The sequence below is a fragment of the Phragmites australis genome, chromosome 18 (genome assembly GCF_958298935.1).
Source record: "Phragmites australis chromosome 18, lpPhrAust1.1, whole genome shotgun sequence".
NCBI lineage: Eukaryota > Viridiplantae > Streptophyta > Magnoliopsida > Poales > Poaceae > Phragmites > Phragmites australis.
This window is the reverse complement of record NC_084938.1, coordinates 11,130,328-11,154,068: the sequence shown is the minus strand read 5'-3', so window position 1 is coordinate 11,154,068 and position 23,741 is coordinate 11,130,328. Positions and strand designations below refer to the sequence as shown.

Here is a 23,741-nt window from a genome sequence, read left to right as displayed (position 1 = left end):
CCGAAGTAACCAGCTCGCGGTGCTCCTACTGTTGTAGCATAGACCACGAACAGAGTCAATATTTATAAGTAAAAATAACCTACAAAGGAGAATGATTTCCAATTGTTAAAAACAATATCATTCCTGCATAACCAAATGGACCGATAAAAAATGGCCGCTGCTGCCAGTATATTTGCTTTAAATTTTTTACTAAGACCATGAAGCTAATTTCTAAACATATTTGGTGCATTTCGTGGTTGGTAAAGATTTGAGGCTACTTGGACTATAAACCATACAAAACGTTCAAAGCGACAATAAAAAAAGAGGTGCTTAATTGTCTCTGGTTTGCGATAAAAGCAACACTTCTGATCGTCTACCCGTTGTCTTTTACTTAGGTTGTCTTTTGTTAGTAAAACTCATTTGTGTATATACCAAAGGAAAATTTTAATTTCCACAATTGACTTTTCTGGATTGGCTCGGCACCTTGCACCAGAGAATTGACTGAGAACTTTCCAAATTGATTTACACTCCATCTAAATCCATCTCGTCCCTCGGACAATGTGATGTTGTTTAGGTGTGCCATCAGGTCATTTGTCGCCACCAATTTCGAGTCTATTAGGTCCCGCCTGAAGGATATGTTTTGTGGGACTGACTCCATTACCTTCGTAACTGAGTCTTGCTTTTGTCATACGATGTTATATAAGGAAGGATATTAGTCTCTTAAAGGCGAATTGCCTAACTAGTTGTCCTCGCAAAATCTAATTTTAGACCCGTCCTTTATCTTAATGGAGCCATATCGGAATAGAATTCTTTTCACTTTCATTAAGACGGTCCAGAAGTGAGTCACCTAGTTTTCCTTCGACTTCTGAAAGTTGTTTTGACCACATATATTGATTGCGTATCAGGTTTTGCCGGATCCCATCCTCATTTAGTAATTTGTAAAGCCACATACATAGGAGAGACATTTTGGATATTGAGGTCCTGAATCCCAAATCCACCCATGTCTTATGGTTTACAAAGGACATTCCATTTCGCCAAACGATACTTTTTTTTACTATCGTTTTGGCAGTAGAATCTGGAACAGAAGTAGTCAATCTTTTTTAGTATCCCATGTGAGATTAGGACATCGTATATGCGGGTAGGTTGTTAAGGACTGAGTTAAGAAGGACCTGTCTTCCATCTGCTCAGCCTTTCTTCGATTCGTTCCTCTACTCCTTTCCAATCTGAGTTTCTTAGTTTCCGGTAGTGAAATGGAATTCCTAAATAGCGCAATGGTAGCTCACGCTTTGCACATCCGAAAATATATGCGTATTGATCGGCTTTGTCTTGAGCCACACCAAAGTAGAACAATTCAGTTTTATAGAAGTTAATTTTGAATCTATGTAGGCATCTATTTCTTTGTTATTAGTTTGCTTTGTGTTTTTTGGTTGAACTTTTACCCTATCTACAACCATGTGTTTTAGCGACTCAACAGAAACAACACCTTCACCATCTAGGTTCGAGTTCTCTTTGACTAGAATTTGGGGGCCTATCTTGTTATATACAATGCCACCTCGTTCATCCAAGGTTGGTCGAGTTTTTTTTTTATAAGCACCAGAGAGTTTTTTTAAGCATGAGAGGGTTGCTAAAGACGCTTCTTCCCCTGGTAGCAGTTTGCTCCAACATGGGCCTCACTGCTACAGTATGTTCAGCAAGGATGACCACCACCACCTGAGGAGGTCGTAGAAAGCAAAGGAGTCACAAGGAACAGACAACGGTGTAGATGAAGACGTAGGCACAACAGGTAGACGAGCAGTCAACACTGAGGGAAGTGATAACAAATCGGTACCACACAAACAAGTCTCCTTCGAACGCAGCTTCGTAAGGGCCTCCACAAGCGTAACATGAAAATGACATGCGAGCAGCTAAGCATGGCGCTGCTCAAACTTAGGACGAAGACGAGTCAGGAACTCATAGAGGCGACGAAAATGAGTCAGGAACTCGTAGATTCACCAAGAGCAATCTACGTGACTCGTAGATTCACCAAGAGCAATCTCAGCACGTAGATTCAAACAACATTGACATGAGCCGCAACCAGGAACACAAAGAGAGTCCAACTGATGTCACACTGTAGACATCTGAGTGTAGAACACATCAATAGTGGCATCACCCTTAAGAAGAGATCGCTCTTGGTGAACAACAGACAGGTAGAGTGCATCCCGAGAAGGCTCATAGTTCTGACGAAGATGAGTCCACATCTGAAAGGCAGTAGAGAATTGAACAATCTCAGAAGAAAACCACTGTTCAACACTAGCAACCAGAATGGACGCTACACGAGCATCATTATCTATCCACTAAGCACAATCAAACAACCGATCTCTGTATAGTTCCAAGGCATCTTGATAGGTGGAGACAACCTTATCATAGGCAACGGTAGCGGCTTCAGTAGCTGCCTTGTCTCCTTTGTCGGCAGAAGACTGCACAGGCTGTCGAAAGAATAGGGAAGGCGGACAAGAAATGTCGCCAGAGAGAACACCCCGAAGACGAAGCCCACGCATGTTAGTACACATGTTGCGCGAAATCTCGGTAGTTGGCACCATCAAAGATCACCTAGTGCCGAGGAACAAAAATGGTGCCCGATGCCATTATGAAGTGACAAGCGTCGGTGAGAGCGCAAAGGAGTAGCGGCGGGCGACGGTGAGAGAGCAAATGTAGCGGCAGGCGACGGCGAGGTTGCAAAAGTAGCGGCAAGCGACGATGAGAGAGCTAAAGTACCGGCGGGCGACGGCGAGGTTGCAAAAGTAGCGGCAAGCAACAACAGGAGCGCAAAGAAAAGCGACAATTGCTACAAATTTTTTAGGCCTTCACGTGTCTTTGTTAAGAACACACGAAGACGACACCGAATCGGGGGCGGATGTCAGCACAGCTCGTGAGATCCTCTATGGCCAGCCGGTTTGTAGTCAGATGGTGGCGCTTGAGATCCGATCAAACCGAGCAGGTGGCATCATCAGCAATCGAACCAGCAACGACTGGCGACGAGAAGAGGGCCGGCGAGTGGATGGTGAGCAGCGGTGGCTGGAGGCAGCTCAGAGCGAGCATGCACAGTGGCCGGTGAGTCAGACGAGCGGCAGAGCGGTGGCCCGTTTTCTGGCGATGTGAGGTCGGCGACGGGAGTGAGTGGGTTGCGCGAGTATAGGCACATGAGCGGCTGGCCTGGGAGGGGCGGCAGGGTGGGAGGAGCAGGCGAGAAAACGAGGAAGTCTGACCAATGGCAGGAAGAATGCATGGAAGTTGCAACATGTAAGGAAACAACTAGAGGAGAGAAACCCTAACTCTAATTTTTGCTCTGTATACCATTTTAGGAATAGCAACTTGTATTTTCTAGAGGTTATATGTCAATATATATACATATACATGTGACAATAAGTAAAGAACTCTTTATAAGATCGGGATATTACACAGAAGGCAATATATATCTAACAGTCAACACACCTGCCACCCTCTGACTCGTCATGTTCCTCTGAGCAAGCAATCTCCATGACCAGACATCTACGGTGGTTTTTGACGTTGCCTGGAAGCATGCTCATGGCTGGCAAGACATCTGCTGTTCACGTGCCTAGTGCATAGTGGAAGGTGAGTGCGCAACGGAGGATAGCATGTTGGGTAAGCTGAGGTCACTCATGCTACTGAATCACTGAATCTGAGAAGCACAGTGTAGTTCAGCAATGGAACCAGCTGCTGAATCACAGTTGTATTACCTTTACACGTTGGTTTCTATATTTTTGCCACAGACCACCAATTTTCTGTCAAAAAGCATGAAACAGTTATACTTATGCCAAGGAAACGTGATTTGAAGAAACAAAAATATACTTGATGCTATGATCTGCATATGACTTGTGGTGTCCATGTAGACCATGGAAGGAGTTCATTGTCACAATTGTCTGAATTGCGCAATCGAGCTTTGTTCAATGTTGTGTTAACACTATAATTAACTTTGTCATATATAAGCAGTTTCTGTATCAGGATGTAAACATATATAAAGTACCAAGCATCTTTATGTAAACTTTTTCCTTGTTCAGGTGAAAAATATTGGATTCACAGGAGTACTTCGGCTTGTATTCAAACCTCTGGTGTCTGAATTCCCTTGTTTTGGAGCTGTTTGCTGTTCTTTGAGGGAGAAGGTATCGCAGTTTCTTTCAGATGTAATAATTCTGGAAATGACCCTAGTAAATTGCATGATCGTGATTAGTTTGACTGCAGAGCAAGGTGGATTTTACTCTCAAGGTTATTGGCGGCGATATGACTGCAATTCCAGGAATTTCTGATGCAATTGAGGTTTTTTAATACATCATCAGCTATCATTTTAATATATACCTCTGGACAAATTACATTTGTTAAACAATTCAGGGAACAATACGTGATACCATCGAGGATACACTGACATGGCCAAATCGCATAATTATTCCCATTGTACCTGGAGATTATAGGTAATTAACAGCATAAATAGTCTTGGAGTATGTATGTTTGTCATGGGAGTATTGACTATTGAGAATATACCTGCTCTTTCAGTGACTTGGAGCTCAGACCTGTTGGATTATTAGAAGTAAAACTTGTGGAAGCTAGGGACTTGAAGAACAAAGACCTTGTAGGAAAGTCAGATCCTTTTGCTGTGCTATACATACGTCCATTGCATGAGAAAACAAAGAAAAGCAAAACAATTGTAAGTGGGTTTCATTCTTTTGTTTAATGCAGATGAATGGCATCCTAACTTTATTCTTCTGCAGAACAATGATTTGAATCCCATCTGGAATGAGCATTATGAGTTTGTGGTCGAGGACATATCTACGCAGCATCTGACTGTGAAAATTTATGATGATGAAGGGCTCCAGCCATCAGAGATCATTGGTTCTGCTAGAGTAGACTTAGCTGATCTACAGCCAGGAAAAGTGAAGGATTTATGGCTGGATCTTGTGAAGGACTTAGAAATTCAACGGGATAAGAAACCTCGTGGTCAGGTCAGATGATGCACTTGACATTTCTTTTCTAGTTTAGATACAGATTACTAATATGTGGTGAAACTGTATAATTAGCTCTAAAGCAGTGTAATTCAGTCCCATTTGCTAGTTGTAGTTGTGAATGCATGGATATGCAGTGCACAATCATGATTCACCATAAGATTTACCAAAGAACACTTCTGCACCTTAAAAAATCAGCTTCTCTTTCCAAAACTTGGAGAAATATTCCAAGTGAAATGATAATTTGCCTGAATCCAAACAAACCATGTTTTGTCTGGCCCCTTTATTTCCTACCCCTAGTGACATCTTGTGCCGCTTACATGAAAGCTTGCCAGATGTATGAGAAAACATATCTTGGCCGAAAACTATGGTTGTCACCTCCAGCTTTAGGGCAAGTTTGGTTCCTAGGCAAATGCTCAACAAGGCTAGCCATTTGGTACCAAACAAAAAACTTGCTTTGCCTGACAAAGTTGCCCAAGCTTTTCCTTGCCCATACAGGATAGCCGATTTGGCTCTCTTGGACGAGCAAGGCTCCCTCGTTTGCTCGAGTGCCAAGCCAATCGAGCTACAGACCAAGGCAAGGTCGTCCTTGTCTCCTCTGATGAGCCCATCCCCATCAACCTAGGCCCTCGTCACTACCAAATCAAGCTTCGGGTTATCTACTTGCTACCAAATCAAGCCTGAATCGTGCTCCTTGTTAGAGATATATATTGTGACATATTGTGTCTGTGTAATATCCCCATGTTACATGGGGTTATTTGCATATTTGCTCACATGTACATGTATATATACTGGCCTATAATTTCCATACAGTACAAATTGATATTCCGAATATGGTATTAGAGCTAAGTTATTTTTTAGGATGTAGCAAATTGTCCCGACCTTAGCCCTCACGTTGTTTTTTTCTCTCCTTGTCGACTTTTTCCCTGTTGCCAATCAGTTTCCTCCCGGCTGGATCCGCCTCCTCTAGCCATCTCCGTCCACCACGCCGCCGATCCGGCCTTCCCCTAGGTTGTCATCGCTTGCTCCGCCATCTGATCTGCCTCCCCCCAGTCGAATGGACCTCAGTCGTCGTCGGCTCTTTGGGCCGTCGTGCGTTGTCACCTCACTGCCGGCTCCACTGCCTCCACCGCTACCTTCCCGCTGGCTCCGCTTCCTCAATCATTGTCATCCTGATGGGTTGTTGTCGTTTATTTGTTGTCATGTCTTTGCCTCATAAAAAAATAAAATTGCAGCTGATGCTGCTCTTCTTTGCGCTCACTGTCGCTCGCTGCTACTCCTTTGCGCTCTTGATGTTGCCCCTTCTTCAGGATGTCGTCAGGCACCGTTTAAGTTCCTCGCTGCCTGGTGATTTTTTATGGTGTCAACTACCTGGATTTTGTGCATCATATGTGTATTCACATATTGTTGGAGCAAGAGTTCGTCTTGCTCCAGCAAGTACAACGAGAGTTTCTTCTTAGGAGGAGACTCAAGTTTGGAGACGAAGTTTTAGAGGAAGGAACACCACGAGTATATTGATGATAGTAAAATGTATCACTCTGGGAGGAGTATCACAACGTTCGCTGTGATGCGTGTTCTTTTTCGCTATGTCCTTGTCCCTCTTTTTACAGAGGACCATGGAATCCTATTTATAGGGCCATGCGTAGCTTGGCGTACAAGTTATCATAATATACAAATATCCGGGATCTGGCTAAATTTCTGAGTCTTATCCTGGATAAATACCTTCTATCCTATCGGGAGATAAATATCCACCGTGGTAATTATCGTGGTGCCTGCCCCCTGAAGGGGTCGAGCTGGTCGCCAATTGCGGTCCGGCGTCGCACTGTTAGGGGTGTCAGGATAGCCCTCATCACGCCAAGGTGTCAGAGTGGCGCCCATCAGCCTAGGCCTTTAATGCCGGTCACTTCCTAGCAGGAAAAGCACGACCGGTGCTCCCCTTTCAGCAGATCTTCCCAGAGCCTGCTGACTCACCCCGCTACCTTCGGGAAGGTGGCCCGATCATCCCAGGGCAGGGGGCCTCAGGAGGCATAGAACAGGGAGGTGAAGGCGTTGGGAAGCGGGACCCTGGAGAGACGGGACTTCGGGAGGCTGAAGCTTCGGAGGACCGAGGCTTCGAGAGGCTGTGTTTTGGAAGGCTTCGGGGAGTTGAACCGGCGGAGCCAAGGGAAGGCTTTGTAGGTGCGAAGGAGTACCGTGAAAGGATCTGATGATATCGGAGATCGAGCTTCTAACAGAGAGTTCGGAGATCACTGCTTCAGAGGGACCTGGATGGTGATCTTCAACCGTTATCCTCAGGCTGGCTTATTTTTCCCCCAACAGTACTCCCTCATTCTCGGGCCCCGATGTTTCGAAGGGGGGAGAGGATGCAGAGGAAAAATCAACCCCAGTCTGGTATCGTATCAAGGATGCATGATGGCGATTCTCTGTCCTTCAAAGTCGCTAGAGTAGAGGTTTCGTGTGGGTTTGGAGAATCCCACACGTTCGCCTGGCAGGACAGGACGTGCCACTGCCGCGTTCTGACTGAACAATGCGAGGGGTCCCTAGGGTCTTGTGCCCGCGATCCGATCACGCGTCGAAAGGGGTTTGGGTCATTAATGTGACGGGACGTCTGCGCGAGAAAACGAGGCATTTCGTCGTGGAGTGCTAAAAGGAGGGAAACCGGATATGGCCATGGCCCTGTCCCCTAGGTGTTTAGTGGGAGGACACGGCGACGTTCGCCCCGCTTCGTCTTTCGGACCTACGTGGCTGCGTGGCCCGGGTATAAAGCCGGGGTTATCCGGTTGGAGTCTCCACAGCCCTATGAGCAGCAGTTAACCTTGACTTGAGTTTAGCATCGTCTTCCTCCTCATCCTCCTCGGAGACATTGATGATCTCGACGGCTCCTTTGGGAGCTTGGCTGTTTCGGTCGTCGGCAGAGGCGCCGGAGGCGAAACTACTTCCACCTCTGCAGGGGAGGCGGTTGTCCGCCGCTCCGGCCCGACCTTTGGCTGGGGAGAGCATGCCTGTCGAGATCATCGATATCTCCGATGACGACGAGGAAATCGACTGGGATCTCCTGCGAAGGGAGAGTGAGCCGGCGTCTGTGGGACCGGCGGCGAAGCAGGAAGAGGCCGAGAAGCGAGGGAGAAGGCCTCGCCAGTGACCTCCTCGAGCTCCTCAGCGTCCTCAGTCAGTTCGTGGGACTATCTTTCGCAGGTCTTTTTCTGCTTACTGTGTTTTCCTTGGTGGTTCTCTCATTGCTTGGAAGACTAAAGCAAACCGCAGTTTCTCGTTCCAGTGCAGAGGCTGAGTTGCGAGCTATAGCTTTGCTGACAGTGTAGCTTAGTTACGGTGGTTACTTGAGAATTTTGGTGTTTCATCTTCTGCACCTACTACTCTTTTCTCCGTTAGTACATGTGCTATCAGTATTGTTCGAGATCCAGTGAATCATGAGCTCATCGAGCATATTGGTGTTGATGCTTCTTACACAAGGACACAAATACAAGATGAGGTTATTGATCTTCGGTATGTTTCTTCACGAAGGCAGATAGTATTGCTTAGCACATGTTCTATCTCTTCAAACTCAGTGTGGTTCACCCCCATGAGTTTCAGGGGGTGTTAGAGATATATATCCCATGCTATAAGGGGTTATTCGCATATTGCTCACATGCACATGTGTATATATTGGTCTATGGTGTTCATGGAATACTGGTTGCTATTCCGAACACTCCTCACTACCGAATCGAGCTCATCGCCGCCAAAGCAAGCTCTGTTGTCCCTGACTTGAGCTCCTGGCCACTAAATCAAGGACAATTTGAGTGCATGGCCATCCAAATACCAGACTTCTATTCAGATTGAGGCCAACTTGAGCGCTGTTGCTGCTGCAATGGGCGTCCATCAGTCCGTGGATTTCTTTTTTTGTGGTCACTGATTCTAGCTTTATGGCTGACCTTACCTGTTCGCTGCTACCTCACACATTGTGAAAACTCATGTGGAGACACCCTGTCAATGTTGTTTCCTTCCAACCGGTTCGCTGACCCTGGATCCCTCTTCCTCGCCGCTCTGCCCCCAATCTCATTGTCAACTCTGGCAAGCCAAAACCTGCCCATTCTCCCTCTCCAACTGGTTCCAAAGGAGAGGTGGAACAGAGAATACCGAGGATAGTTTGGTTATTTTGAAAATAACTTAATCTTCTCCTACTATTTTGTTTGTTTTATGCATAAACTTGCTGGAATGGTTAGCAGAATGGGCATTGATTGCCATTAGCTTTTGGAAAACCCAAAACTTCATAATGGTAATTAAGGATAAAAAGTAAGAGGTAACCGGCATTTAGCGTTTATCAGTTAAAAAGTACTCGCTTGACTGGTTTTTAGCATGATTGCAATGTACATCTCTGATGAAGAAGATCACCGGGGTAAAGCGTATGGGTCGATCACGACCTTGCTGCCAACCCCTGTCACAAGTACGCCCAGGACACCCCTGATCACACCGTCCCCGTGGACATTTCCGCCTGACAAATTCCATCCAAAATCCATTGCTACTAGCTATGCATCTCAGATTGGGGGACACATGTCTAAACTTGATTTTCCTTCCTTCGATGGCGAGGCTTCCCAATTTTGGAGGCGAAAATGTGAAGATTACTTCGGCGTGTACTCGGTTCCGCAAGATCTTTGGGTGAAGCTGTAACATATCATTTCTCTGGACAGGCTGCACTATGGTTTCAGGCGCAACGTGAATTCTCGTCATGGACGGATCTCTATACTCGTCTGGTCGATCAGTTTGGGAGGGATCAGTATCAGGAACTCATATGGCAACTGTTCAAGTTGAGGCAACTGTTCAAGTTGAAGCAACTGGGCACTGTTACGGAGTACATGTCGTGGTTTGAACTGCTCATGCACCAAATTCTAGCCCACAACTCTGCTTATGATCCCGTTTTCTTTACCACCAGATTTGTTGATGGCTTGAGAGAGGTCACACTGTCAACGATCGTATTGCATCGTCCGAAGGGTCGGGACACAACTTATTCGCTGGCATTGATACAGGTAGGTGTTAATGGGACGAACCGGATTTGCCAGGAGCACGAGAACAACTTCGGTGCGCACGGTGGGGGACGTCATCTGGGAGTTCCTGCCTCTGCCAGGCGTGTCTCAACGATTGTCGTTTGACAATGGCGCACTTGATCGCAAGGGGGGTGACAATACATGCTAATGACTAAAGATCGTCTGACAATGCTCAGAGCACACATAAGAGCTAACGACGACTCAACAACATGGATAATGTATATAAAGCATATTTTATCACATTAGACACATATGATCCAAATTAATGGAATGCCATGCTGCTCAGGCGACTGTCTGATGCTACCCACATAGAATTCACAGAACCTGTGTGGTTCACTGTCACCTTGAACCACACCTGCGTCACGCTCTGGATCCTCGTTTACTAAAGAAGAACGCGTGCAATGATGAGTGCGAATGAAGTGCAACAATGTATGCGACAATATGCATAACAACGAGCTAAAAGTGAAAGACATGCGAAATAATTGCAAACTTTGCGATTGAAACGACTTCGGAAAGCTATCAGGAGGCTGGAGACTCCGGGTCGAACTCGGAACCTCCAAGTTGTACTCCGGACGAGAGTTCTCTGCTAAATCTAAATTGAATTAACCCGGACCTTCCAGGTTTAACCCGGACTATCCGGGTTGGGCGGACTATCCGGGTGAGGCTCCGAGCGAGGGTGCTCTGTTAAAAGCACCGCGAATTACCCGGACCCTCTGGGTTTAACCTGGACTATCCGATTCGACTCGCATGTTAAGAACTCGAGAACTCCGCAAACTTAGATCCAAACTCGAAATCGACTCACCAATTCACACATTATTGCTGAGGGAAGTCTAAGGGACTTACCTATGGTGATTGTGGACGTTGGTGACCACCGGATAATGAAGGAAACGAAGAAATTGCTCGGGAAGAGGAGTCCAACCGTGGTTCCTTGTGCTTCAAGCAAAAACATTAAGAATGGCTCGAATCCTTCGGGAAAACAAAAGTGAATGGATGGATGAGGAGCTTAGGAACTAGTGATCGCGTGAATACCACATGCCTACCTCGATTCAACTTCTAGAGGGAGGAATCGAGGGAGAAAGGGAGAGAGCTTGAGAGAGAAGGAGGGGGGCTGCTGTCTCCTTGGCTAGTTGGAAACGGGAGGGAGTGAGAGCACGGTGGGGCTGCTGCCCCAAGAGGAGATGGGGTGGTTGGCCACCCATGCGAGTCTCACATGCTAGAGAAATAAGCCCGTTTCAACTGCGAATTTATTTATTTCTCTTTGAATTTCTTTCTCCTCCAATTGATTTAAAATCAAGTGCTCTAATGCTCCGAAACAAAATTACTCAAAATTAAACCTAATGCTTATAAATCATGATTAGGCTTGACACCGGGTCCTTGGGTTTGCAAAGGACTTTACATCTTGCCAGACGATACCTTTTTTTTAGCTATCGCTTTGGCAGTAGAATCAAGAGTGAAAGTAGTCGAGCCTTTTGATTACCCTACGAGGGATATTGAAGAAGGACATCATGTATATGGGTAAGCTGTTGGGGACTGAGTTTAGAAGAACTAGCCTGACACCTGTGGTAAGCTAATGATTTTTCTAGCCTGCCACCAACAATCTCAGTTAACATACGTTCTTTCTTTCGCTATATTGTTATTGGACATTGAGTAAAGTTCAGATTGGACACATTTATGTAACACTGGTGCTCTCAATTTTTCTAGCAGGGAAGCTAATGATTTTACATTTTTGCTTGGTCCTCAGGTCCACCTGGAGCTCCTGTACTACCCTTACGCTAAACATGAAGGGGTTTCCAACCCTTTTGCTAATCAGATTCAACTAACTTCTTTGGAGAAGGTCCTCAAGACCGAGCCTAATGGATATGATGTTAATCAGAGGAAAAATGTTATTATGAGAGGAGTTCTTTCAGTAACTGTTATATCTGCAGACGACTTGCCACCAATGGACATTGGTGGCAAGGCTGACCCATTTGTCGTGGTGTACTTAAAGAAGGGAGAAACCAAAAAGAAGACTAGGGTTATTATCTGTCCCCATCCCGAGTTCTGTTTGGCCATATTCTTTTTCACCTGATTTGATATTATTGCAGGTTGTGACAGACACTCTAAATCCAATATGGAACCAGACATTTGATTTTGTGGTAGAAGATGCGCTGCATGATTTGCTCATGGTGGAAGTATGGGATCATGATACATTCGGAAAGGTGCATTCTATTTCCTACATACTATCTGGTCATTTGAACTCCCTACATTCTTTATGGTTTTGAGATTTTTCTACCAAATTGTATCTGTGTTCTTGTTTGTTTCACTGGTAAACATTACAATGTTTGGTTTTTGTGGTCTGGACCAGGTAACCATTCCAGTTATCCAACTGATGGAGAAACTGTGGATATGTTTGTTGTTCTTTATGCATTTTCAGTAACGTGTAGCCCTTCTTGCTATCTTGTTTGTTTTCCTTCAAATTTTCTGTGCCGTTATGCGAGAAATGACCTGGTCACTGCTTGGTGACTGATTATGCTAGTAGAGGATTTATTGCTGATTCCTCGTCACGGTTGTTGAGTTCAACTGGAAGTCCGCAGTGCTCTTTGTACCCTTGAATGTGAAATTGCTCTTATCTAGTATGGTTTCTTGGGTGGAATATGGTTTGTCGTTGAAACTCAAACATGGTGCCTGATCCTGTAATTCTTGTTTGCTAACGTCACCTATTTACGTTGCAGGATTACATAGGGAGGTGCATCTTGACACTCACAAGAGTTTTGCTTGAAGGTGAGTTCCAAGATACCTTTGTCTTGCAAGGTGCTAAATCTGGAAAGCTGAACTTGCATTTCAAGTGGACGCCGCAGCCAATCTACCGTGATCGTGACCGTGACCAGTGAACCTGTATATATATTTTACGAAAAAGCAGATAAACGCTTCATCCCCTGCGATGCCTGTACATTAGCTTTTCTGTGCACATGATGAAAAAAAGAATAGAACGATCGATCCTCTGTAGTTTCTCCTCTCACGTTGGAAGTGCATGGAGCTGCGGATGAAGATGGAAGATTACACGGGAGACTTTGGAGTCGTCAATAGGAAAATTTTTAAGTTTCATCACCTTGAAAGTGCATATTTGCAAAGTATTTTCAATCATGAGGAGTGATAGCCAAGCTCAGCATTGTATGTGGCGTTGCCCAGCCTTTTCTGATGTTTTCGTTAACTTTGATAATTCCTACATTAAGAATTTTGTTTCTCGCCATCACCATTGTTAGGATTGTGACGTAACATAGTGAACAGAATAATTGTTCATCTATGTTAATATATTAGTTGAGTGATCGTATTTATAGGTATATCTTAATCACTTATGTTATCATTATATTTTTTTTCTTTATTTATAGGAATATTCCTTCTAGCACTAGGGAATATCCCAAAATATTCTTGAGGTATTATGATCATTGTCTATCTACATTGCTCTATGTAACTAAGTCCTGGCACATGTCCTAGAGGGATGGATCCTCTATCGGGGCTAATGGTGACCTTTCTTCAGCCATTCTCTGGTCGGATTCTAAATAACTTGTGGGCTCTTTTGGGTGAGCCTTCAGACCTCATTTCGCCCCTTCGCCCTTTGGTCCTTGTCGTGCCCCTTTATTCATTGGGCTTTGCTACACTTTTGCAAGCCTAAATTCTGCATAGCATAAATGGAAACACCACTACCTTAACATCCTCGCTATTTCGCTTTTTTTTGATAGGCCACTATGGCTGAAGTTAACGAACAAGGCTCACGTGGTACCATTCCTTCAACAATTGAGCCGGGAGAGCCACAACCTGACCAAATAGACCATAAACAATAATGAAGCCTGCGAACTCTCAGGCATAGGAGCAGCAACAGTACTCACATCACTAGGAGGGTCGAAGATGTTCTATGCGGCAAGGCTTCGTTTCAATGCCACCAACAGTATCGCAGAATACATGGTCGTTCTGCTGGGTCTTCGAAATGCAAAGGCCGAAGGTGTGGAGTTACTAAAAGAAATACATGATGGATTGTGTGGATCTCACTTAGGACTAAGGGTCGTAGTGGCGAAGGTATTTTGGCCAGGTATCTACTAGGTCATAGTGACTTCAGATGCGGAGGCCCTAGTCCGCTCATGTCTAGGATTCAATTGATGAGAAGGCAGACACACGTTTGGCATAGTCCCCTCTAGCCCATTCCTCTGGTGTGGCCACTAGTGCAATGGGGAACTAACATCATCGGTCTCTTTCCTCAATCGTTGGGGGACTTGCACTACGTAGTGGTGGCCCGAATTATGGTGAAGAACATTCAACGCATCTTCTGGCACAACATTGTGTGCCGATTCGAGGTCCCCTGAGAACTTGACAATGGGACATAGTTTAACTCCACGTTGTTCAGACATTTCTACGATAGCTTGGGAATGAAGCTATGCTTCGCGTTGGTGGACCATCTGCAGCCCAATAGGGCGATCAAGAGGGCCAACGGAGGCATATCAACGGCGGTAGCCAAGCAGCTAGTAGGGCTACTTAAGGGCAAATGGGCAGAGGAACTATCAAAGGTTCTGTGGTCTCTCCACACAACACTTACTCGACCCATAGATTTCACACCTTTTCATTTGCTATTCCGGGACGAAGTGATGACCCCTGAGGAGGCCTGAGTTAAGTCTTTAAGAGTTCTATTGACCAGCACCGGTGGCAAAGCATTGTCAAAGGATCTCGTAGAGGAGACTCGCCTGGTGGCTACCGCTAACTTAGCGAAGTTTCAAGAGGAGGCCAGATGTTGGGTCGATAAAAAGATCACCAACAAAGCCTACCGGCTCGGAGACCTAGTACTTCAACGCAAGCTAAACCATGAAACGGTAGGAAATCTTTAGTCCAAACGGGATGGCCCGTTCGGAATCTCGAAGACTAGGCTCGTGCCGCCTAGTCACTTTAGGTTGTGAAACGTTGACTCACACATGGAATGCGGATTCGCTCCACTAGTACTGGGTCTAAGGACCAACCTTCGTACACCCACTAGGATAGGTAGGGTTAGCTAGGGCCTTTACTTTTCTGCACGAATATATAAGTAAGTACCTTCTGAGCTGTACTCTTCTCCTTGCAAGGGAATCCCCAATTTGAGGTGCAATGTTTTTAATGAGGCAACCTCCTTATGTATTCCCTAGGGGAATGAAAATTAATTCCACAAAGAAGAATGTCTATTTTTGCTTCATGTGATAAAGGGTGATAATATGAGGACTCACATGTGGCAAAAGTCTAAGGACTCGCTATCTCAAAAACTAAACGAGCCTGAGGGCCCTGGAGGTTCCATGCCTGAGGGCTCACCAGTAACAAAAGAGGGTAGCAGTCTAAGGGCTCACCTAGGGCTGACATTTAAGAACTCACCAATGATAAAAGAGTGTAGCAGTCGTCGCTCAAGTATGGGCTCGACTCCTCCTAAATGTCGGTTGGGCCCAAGGGCTCCAAACACCTAAGGCTTAAGAACTCACACCGTAACATAAGGTCACCACCATAGTTGCCAACTCGTTGTCACCGCATTATTTAACAAGATAATATTACAACATCATGAAGAGGCTAGGGGCTGGCCGAAGATCCAACATCTCCCTATACCTACCTACCTACTACTACGCGTCGATTGAAAGGTGAGGTTGTGCCCCACATCGAATGGAACCTCTAGGTCCATTTCCGATCGGACCAGCTCCTAGATAGAAGGGACTCAGATGACAAAGCCATAGTAAAAGCTTCGGACGCAATAGGCTCATCTTCCTTAGTAGGCTCCTCCTTCGGTACGAGGAGCTCTACCTCTAAAAAAGTTGTGCTCCTCTACGCTTTCATCAAGCCTCTAAAACTAAATCATCAAAGGTACTCCAAAACCCTTGAGTCTCGATGTCAGAAGCATCATTAATGGCCATTTGCCAACAGTAATTGTCTTCGAACTCCCCATGGGGATATTGACGTAAAAATGTTTGCCATGTCGCGCAACGCATATAAAGTCCATCGTATTCCATTGCCAAAGGCATTGCATCATGCACAATCATCTTTGGTCTAGGGCCTGATGAAAGGGTCTTCTCTCGCCTAAAAATAGGATGAGGACTGCAGCCCGCCGTGCATTTGAAACGTTGAAAAAGTAAAGAGAAATATTAAGAGACAAAGCCAATGGAAGGCTGTTTCATCACCAAAAGTTTTCCTTACAAAAAGACTGACAAAGACCCAATCTTTACAAAATTAGAGTAGAGGCCTTGGCCTACGACCTATCCTATGACCTAGTGAACATATTGGCGGAGCCAGGATCAGAAATTCACACCTAGGCTCCACCAATATTGACTCCTCCATCTTGGCCTCCCTGTGTCATGTCTCCATCACACAACCCATCGGGTCCCGTCACCGCTGAGACCAAGGCAATGGTCCCAACATTCTAGGTGCTGGCAAAGGCTTCAGCCTGGCCGCAGGTGCACCAATACTTGTCGAAGAAGGTGTGAGCGACCACCTTCACCCTACACCATGTAGCTTTCGAAGCGGTTCTCGTAGGGAGCTCATAGTTTGGTGTGCCAAGAGCCTCAAAATGAGAGCATCCAGTAACCTCAAAGTAGCTAGGGTGCCCTTGATGGATACCTTGGCACAGAAGTCACCAAAGGTGCATGCGCTGGTCTTGAAGAGAGAGGTGACGCGACCAATCCACTCGAGCACCCCGGATGTCAACTTCGGCTCGAAAAGGAGGAGTATCAACCAAACCCAGCTCACCAAACAACTGGGACACTACAACGGAAGTGGTGTGGGCATTCTTCTCGTGGTCAGCCAACTCTTCCTCTAGGGCTGTCTTCGCCCACTAAAGGGGACCTTTTTCCTGCTCTAAGGCGACCGCAGACTCCTCTCGCACCGCCTTCTCGCGCTCGAGGGCGACAACGGAGGCAAGCACCTACCCTCGCTCCTTTTCGAGAGCGGGCTCCAGATCGAGCATTTTCTGTTTTTCCTCTTCAGTGCAACGTCTGAAGCGCACCGTGGTTTCTTCTCCCCTTCAAGGGCATCATCAGAAGCGCGTCACCTTTTCTTCGCTTCCTTGAGGACACCCTGGCACTCTTCCTCGAGTTTGGTCCAGAGGTCTTTCACCTGCTCCTCGGCGTGATAATGTATGGACCTGGCTTTGTCAAGCTAGACCCCATGTGGCCGATAACCGTCCGAGCACCCCACATCAGAACCAAGCCCTATCACAAATTCATACGCAAGTTAGTACTGACAAAACATCACTAAAAACAAAACATGTGAAGCCATAACTTCGTTTACACCATAAAAGTTGGTCAATCAGGTCAACAAGGGCATAATGTGTCGCCATTGTCTTTGTCGGGGTCTTCTCTAGCGATTTGCTGCGCACGATAAGGGCCTACCTGGAAGATGACCTCGCGAAGAGGTTGTTACAGTCGATTTTGGTGGAGAAGCATGACGTGGAGAGGTGCTCTCTGATGAACAAGCAAAATATAAGGTCATGCATACCAGAAAGATACAACAAAACTACAAGAAGGGTACCTGAAGTGTCTTCTCCACCCACATCCAAATGGACATTGTAATCAAGATCATAAGATCCTTCAGGATGGGGGAGCCTACCGGATCCACAGTAGAGCCTTCGGGGGCCACAGCGTGGGTGAGTTCAGGGCAACATCCTCCTCCTCGTCATCTTCCCCGTCACCTTCCGAGTCCAAATCAAAGACCTTGTAGATGTCTCGAACCACACAGATGCTCTCATGTGAAGGAGGAGGCAAGAAAGTAAGATGTGTCACAGCGATATGAGACTTGGCAGAGGCTTCGGCGGCGGATGAGTTAGCCGTTGCATCACCATCACAGCCCAGTTTTGAAGATAGGCCACTACGATTATCATCATGGCCTTCGATGACGGGGGCAACCTGCCGCTTCTTTGGCCCTGGCTCATTGCACGATCCGAAGGCTCAACGAGGGGCCTTCGTAGCAGCGACAGAAGCAGAGGCATCATCAGTGGTAGAGTCCAATATTTTCCGCCTTTGCTCAACTTTGAGAGGTGGAGAGCGGGGTCCGTAGGGTAGGTATGTTGTCCATGATGTGATTGACCCGTCCACCCTTTACCCATGAAGTTAATTCCTCATGCCCAGACCGTGTATATGGCTCAAGTAGAACCTCTGCTTCGACCTCTTTAGCGCTCCTAGAAATAAGGAATGATCAACTAAAACATTTTGCCAAAAGCGGGGGGGGGGGGGGGGGGCATTGAATGCTTGAAGGCACTTACCCAGCGACCCTTCAAGACAAATTTTAAAAGTTTGAAGTGTGTCCAAAGACACTACAGGCAGCACATTAAACTTCCGGCCAATGGATAGTGGGCCAACTTTGGCTGCGAAGTACTCCTCAATAAGGTCACAGACGCCGAGATGCCTCGAGATAGTGATGATGGTCCAAAGCCTCACACTGACCTCATCTACCATTCCTGTTTGCCCGAGAACATCTTCGAGCCATGGGGAACTCTGTGGTAGAACAGAAATTAGTCTAGTCGTCACTCCATCAATTTCGTTGGGCCTTCGCTGGTGCCTACACCCCATTCAAGGGAACGAACACGACACTGCCGTATGACACGATGAATTCATCCCTGTTCAACACTAGCTTCTTTGGCTGGCAATGCGCATAGTGAAGGTATGTACAAGTCACAGAGCTGGATTCCTGACCCTGCGAACACTAGCCCATGCTAAAGCCAAACAACGGCGTTTGGTGTTAGCTCATGGATCTGCAGCTCATATTGATTCAGCATACTGGCCAGCATAGAGATCCAAGGGAAACGAAGGCCCGAAGAGAAGAACTTGAGGAAGACAACAACCTCGCCTTCGTGCATCTACGGTATCGTCTCCTCAGGCAAAGGCAACCGGGCATTGTTGGCGTCGCGAATCCAACCTTTCTTCACTAGGGACTTGATATGTCCTTCGATGCATCTGTTGACTCTGAAGTATGGCGTGGATAGAGTCATGGCGCTCATGCATTGAAGCTTGGGCTTTCGTCATCTCTCTGAAGGGGAAAAACAAAGTACCAGAGGAAATGAGGGACACCCCACTCGAAGGGTTAGCACAAGAGCAAGGAGATGACTAATAGAAGAGAAAGAATGCAATGGAAGTGAGGAAAAGAATTACCACAAGGGGAGGGGTAACCTGTATATATATACCTTGCACCCAGGGCACATCATCAAAAAACTCGGGGTATGTTGTAGCACGTCACTGCACGTATGGCGTATTAGAGCGCGCTGCATGTCTTGACACACATAGCCCATAACGTCCAGGTCATGTCTGCACGATGAGAAAATTGTGGGATGTGCGAGTGACACATGATAGCAGGAGGTGGTGTCACATAACGCCATGAAATTACCCGTGTCGTCGTACGTCACCATAATGGCGTACGGTGTAGGCACTGAGATGCCAGAGATTCCATGGAGAATCACAACTGTCGCCACTTAATTCCAAGCAACGTGCACTGTTCACCTCCTAAAATTGGCCTAATTCGCCGAATATAAATACGGAACTCACCGCCATAACTAAAAGGGATCGGTGACGTCCTAAGATGGGAAGAGGGTGTATTAGGACACCTAAAACTGATTGGTTCCAAAAACTTAATAAGATAAATCTATATCAATTTCTATCTAAAAAGCTCTAGGTTTATAGTCTACTTTACTGCTCAAAAGGATTTACACCTATAGCCAATCCTAGCAAACTACTCTAGGAAGGTAAACATGTAAAGGTAACTTGCAAATATGTAAATGTAGAAATGTAAAGAAGTTAGAGAGAGCAAACTCGACATAAAGGATTTTTATCCTATGGTATCCATGATATAAACACCACACCTAGTCCATGTTGGAGCAGCCACCTAGGCTATTTCTCCTGGTCGGCACCCGATCACGACCCTTGAGCCACCTAGGCCTCAAGTAGGTTGAGCCACAAAGCCATAAAAGCAAGGCTCACCACAAGCCTCTCTTCTGGTCACTTGCTACCATCTTCACTTCGGAGCTTGAGCTACCATGGCAAGGGTCTCCGCATCACCATGCAAGTTTCTTGCTGCCGCTCCACACGAGGCCGAAGGGTCGACAAACTCGACTAGTGTACATGTCGTCGACGGCGATGGCCAGAAGGCAACGAGCGGTGGTGCACGGCGGAAACAGCACGGCGGTTACACGGTTCGGCGAGCCGACGGCTAAACGACGACGCAATCGAGCCGAACGAGCACTCCTACAGCATCTACGCAAGCATGTGGATCCAACGACGCGGTTAGTTTTCGACAGGTCTGACGGTGGCCCAGCCGGCAGCATGCGCTGAGATGGCGGCGGTGGGTGGCTCACGTGGAGTTGCGCGCCGGCGATAGGAAAAAGGGAAAACTGAGCGCGCAAAGGGTTCAAGAGATCGCGGGGAAGCTCACCACAGTGTCGGTTGGGCCAGAGAGGCGGTGGCTCGATGGCTCGGTGGTAAGGTGCGGAACTCGGCCGTCGGAAACGAAGAAGAAGGCGCCCGCACGATTGGCCGGCGGCAGATTCGGAGGGAAAACGGCCGGGGAGACTTCGGTGAAGCTCCACACGAGCTCCTAGGGGCTTGGCTGGGGCGGAGGTGAGCTCGACGGCTCAGATTTTGCCGTCGGCCGGTGTGCTTCTCGGCTGCGCTCTGTGTGCTCTGCTCTTGCGTGCGCACAGCAAGTGAGAGAGGGAGGAGAGAGCGAGCAGAGGGTAGGGAGGGGAGGAGATAAGGACTGCGGCTACTCCTCGATGCCATGCTTCGGCTTCCGGCGACGTGGCTGGCCATGGAAGTCAATAAAATCGGTGCTGCTCATGAGCAGTGCTCGGCGAGAGAGAGGAGGTGAGAGGCAGAGAGAGGGATGACAGATGGGGCCGATGAACAGTGACCAACTAAGGAAAATATCATCTCTACTTCTGCTATTCAAAAGAATATCTTCCTCTTATCCCAAAATTATGGGACAATTTTTGTGTGAAACTACAATTCATATGCAACTCATTTTAATTGGTTTGACCCATAATGCCTGAGCCAATTTCAAACTAAAATCCTCCAAAGATGCTAGCTTTTCTAACTTGTGACAATTTTCATGCCTTCAAAATAATTTCCAAAAATTTGGAAAAATTTACTTATATTCTTCATATTGTATGGACTAATTTCTAAAATTGTTTTCAACCCTATGTTGTATAGCAATATTTTGAGTTGCTTAACAATGCACCAATTAATATCAATTTTCACAATTTATGTTTAATTGATAATGCATGTTTATAATTCACCAAAACAATTAAGCATGATGCCAATGACGTTTACGATGTTTAATGACATGCTTAAGTCATCTGGGCTGTTACAGTTATTGGCTTGTTACTCTTGGTGGTTAGCAATACCTGGCCGGTCTTTGGTGATTGGAGGTGTCTCGGTGAGCTCTTGGAGTTCTTGTGAGAGCCTTGAAAAGAGTGATGTACTTAGTTTGATGCCCGTGAATCTAGAGATTGAGAAGTGGCAATCATGAGGGAGCACTTGAGTCTTGGTGACTCAAGGGAGAGTCATATCTTTGGTGGATGCTCCAAGGAGGATTAGGGGTAGTGCCAACTCCTTGATACCTCGAGAAAAAATCAATGTCTTGCCCATCTTTTTACTTTTCCGCATTTAAATTTGAGCATTTAATTTCTTGCAAGCTTTTAATTCCATATTTACTTTGTGTTCTAGCTTGCTTGTTTTCTTGCCTTCCTCTAGTTTCATTGTGTAGTTGCATTACCTTTCCTCTAGGTTAAGGTTGTTACTAATTCTAGAATTTGGTAGAAGTTGTTTTCAATTAGTGCCCAATTCACCTCTAACTTGGGCCATTCGATCCTTTCAATTTATATCAGAGCCTCGTGCTCTTGATACGCTTAACATCCTAGAGAAATGGCCCCCTGAGAATGGAATAGTGTGCCAAAGTTCATGAGAAAGAACTTCACCTATTGAATAGTTCGTGTGGCGAGCTATCTTGAGGCTATTTTTCTTCAAGTTTGGCTAGCCACTTTCATTGGATTTGATCAACCTTTTACCAAACAACAAGTTAGATGGAATGCTAAGACTAAAAATGCTATATTTGAGGGAATTAGTGAAGAGGTTTTCTCTAGAGTAAGAAGCAAGGAATTCGTTCATGATATTTGTACCGCTCTTTGTGAAATTCATTAGAGTTCTAGGAAAATCCAGGAGGAAAGATACCACGTTCTTATGAATGCTCTTAATCAATTTTAAGATGTTTCCCAATGAGTTATACAATGATATATATTCTCGTATGAATATGCTTGTTGAGAAAATTAATTCACTTGAGCTTAATCAAAATTGTCTCAAGAGACATTATTAGTAGGATCTTAATGGTGCTTCCCAAGCTACAATACAATATTGTCTTCTCTCTTCTTCATGAAAGAGAGATTAATGACATGACCGTCCCTAATGCTGTTAGGAAGATTTGTGCTCATGAGATGTTCTTGTTTAGAGATCAAGGTGATCAATCTTCATCTAAGAAGAATATTTCTCTTAAGGCCAAGAAGGTTGATAAGAAGAAGAAGATGAAACTTTCATCATCAAGTGAGAGTGATGAAGATGATGATGATGTCTCCAACATCAAGCTTGCCCTTCTCATGGAAGAATCATAAGGATGATATCCAAGTTGGGCAAGAAGAGTTACAATTATGATCCCAAGAAGAACAAATTTGGCTCAAAGAAATTTGACTAGTCTGGTAGCGGAGATAAGAAGAAATGCTACAATTGTGATGACTATGGCCCACATTTCATATTATTGCTCTAACCCCGACAAGAGGAACTAGAATAAGGGCAAGACTAATGATGCAAGTGAGGATGAGGACAAGCATAAGAAGAGGAGCCAAGACAAGAAGAAGAAGGGTGGAGGCTGCAAGGCTTACAATATTGGTGAATGGGTCTCTATCGAGAGCTCAAGTGATGATTCAAGTGATGACGAAGATAACGACTTTGCGGGTCTCACCATCACCAATGATGATCCACCGTTTCCTCAACCACCTAACAACAAGGTGAGTAGTGAGGATGATGGTAGTAGTAGTGATGATGATGGTCTTTCCTCTAATGATCTATCTAATCTCATGAATGATTATACTACTATCATCAAGATGAAAAATGCTAATATCAAATCTCCTGAAAATGTTAATGCTAAGCTTAGCTCTAGTCATGATGAGTTGCTTGCTAAATACAAGGATGTGCTTAAGAAACATGATGAAGTAGTTGCATCTAATAAGTCACTTAAGGCTAGTAACAAGAAGCTAAAACTTGAACACGTAGAATTGAAATACAAATATCAAGAATTTGAATTAGCTTATGATGCCATGATCCTAGCAGAAATGAATTTCCTACTATTGATATTGTTAAGGTCAATGCATCTACTTCTTGTGATGATCTTCTCGATATGCCATACTCCTCTTTATGTAATACTATATTGTCTTCTAAGACTAATCATGCAAGGGAGTAAGAGCTCAAATATGAGATTGCAAATCTCAATTCATGTGTGGCCTGGTTGACTAAGGAGGAGTACAAGCATAAGAAAATCCTCATAAAGAATGCAATGCATTACAACAAGAGAGGCCTTGGGTAATTTCCCAACCCGGTGGAAAAGATCATCAAGTCATCGGAGATAAAAAATTACTTCATCAAGGAAGTTGATTCATATTGTCAACATTGTAAAGTCATTGGTCACCACACAAAAGAGTGTCTAATTCCTACCAAACCCCTCTCTA

At 45.5% G+C, this 23,741-nt stretch overlaps 1 protein-coding gene across 4 annotated transcripts in view; it reads left to right on the top strand.

Moving 5' to 3' along the window:
• The window catches only part of LOC133898463 (synaptotagmin-5-like), a 51,411-nt gene that overhangs the window by 11,760 nt on the left and 15,910 nt on the right, over window positions 1-23,741 (top strand). For 3 of the 4 annotated variants that reach the window (XM_062339168.1, XM_062339169.1, XM_062339167.1), the window contains exons 6-13: window positions 4,038-4,139; window positions 4,219-4,293; window positions 4,366-4,445; window positions 4,528-4,678; window positions 4,743-4,973; window positions 11,754-12,026; window positions 12,097-12,210; window positions 12,724-12,772. In XM_062339168.1, coding sequence (XP_062195152.1) covers window positions 4,038-4,139; window positions 4,219-4,293; window positions 4,366-4,445; window positions 4,528-4,678; window positions 4,743-4,973; window positions 11,754-12,026; window positions 12,097-12,210; window positions 12,724-12,772 — 1,075 coding nt within the window. Of the gene's footprint in view, window positions 1-4,037; window positions 4,140-4,218; window positions 4,294-4,365; window positions 4,446-4,527; window positions 4,679-4,742; window positions 4,974-11,753; window positions 12,027-12,096; window positions 12,211-12,723; window positions 13,242-23,741 lie in introns of those variants that run through there. The other variant, XM_062339166.1, reaches the window with a different exon arrangement.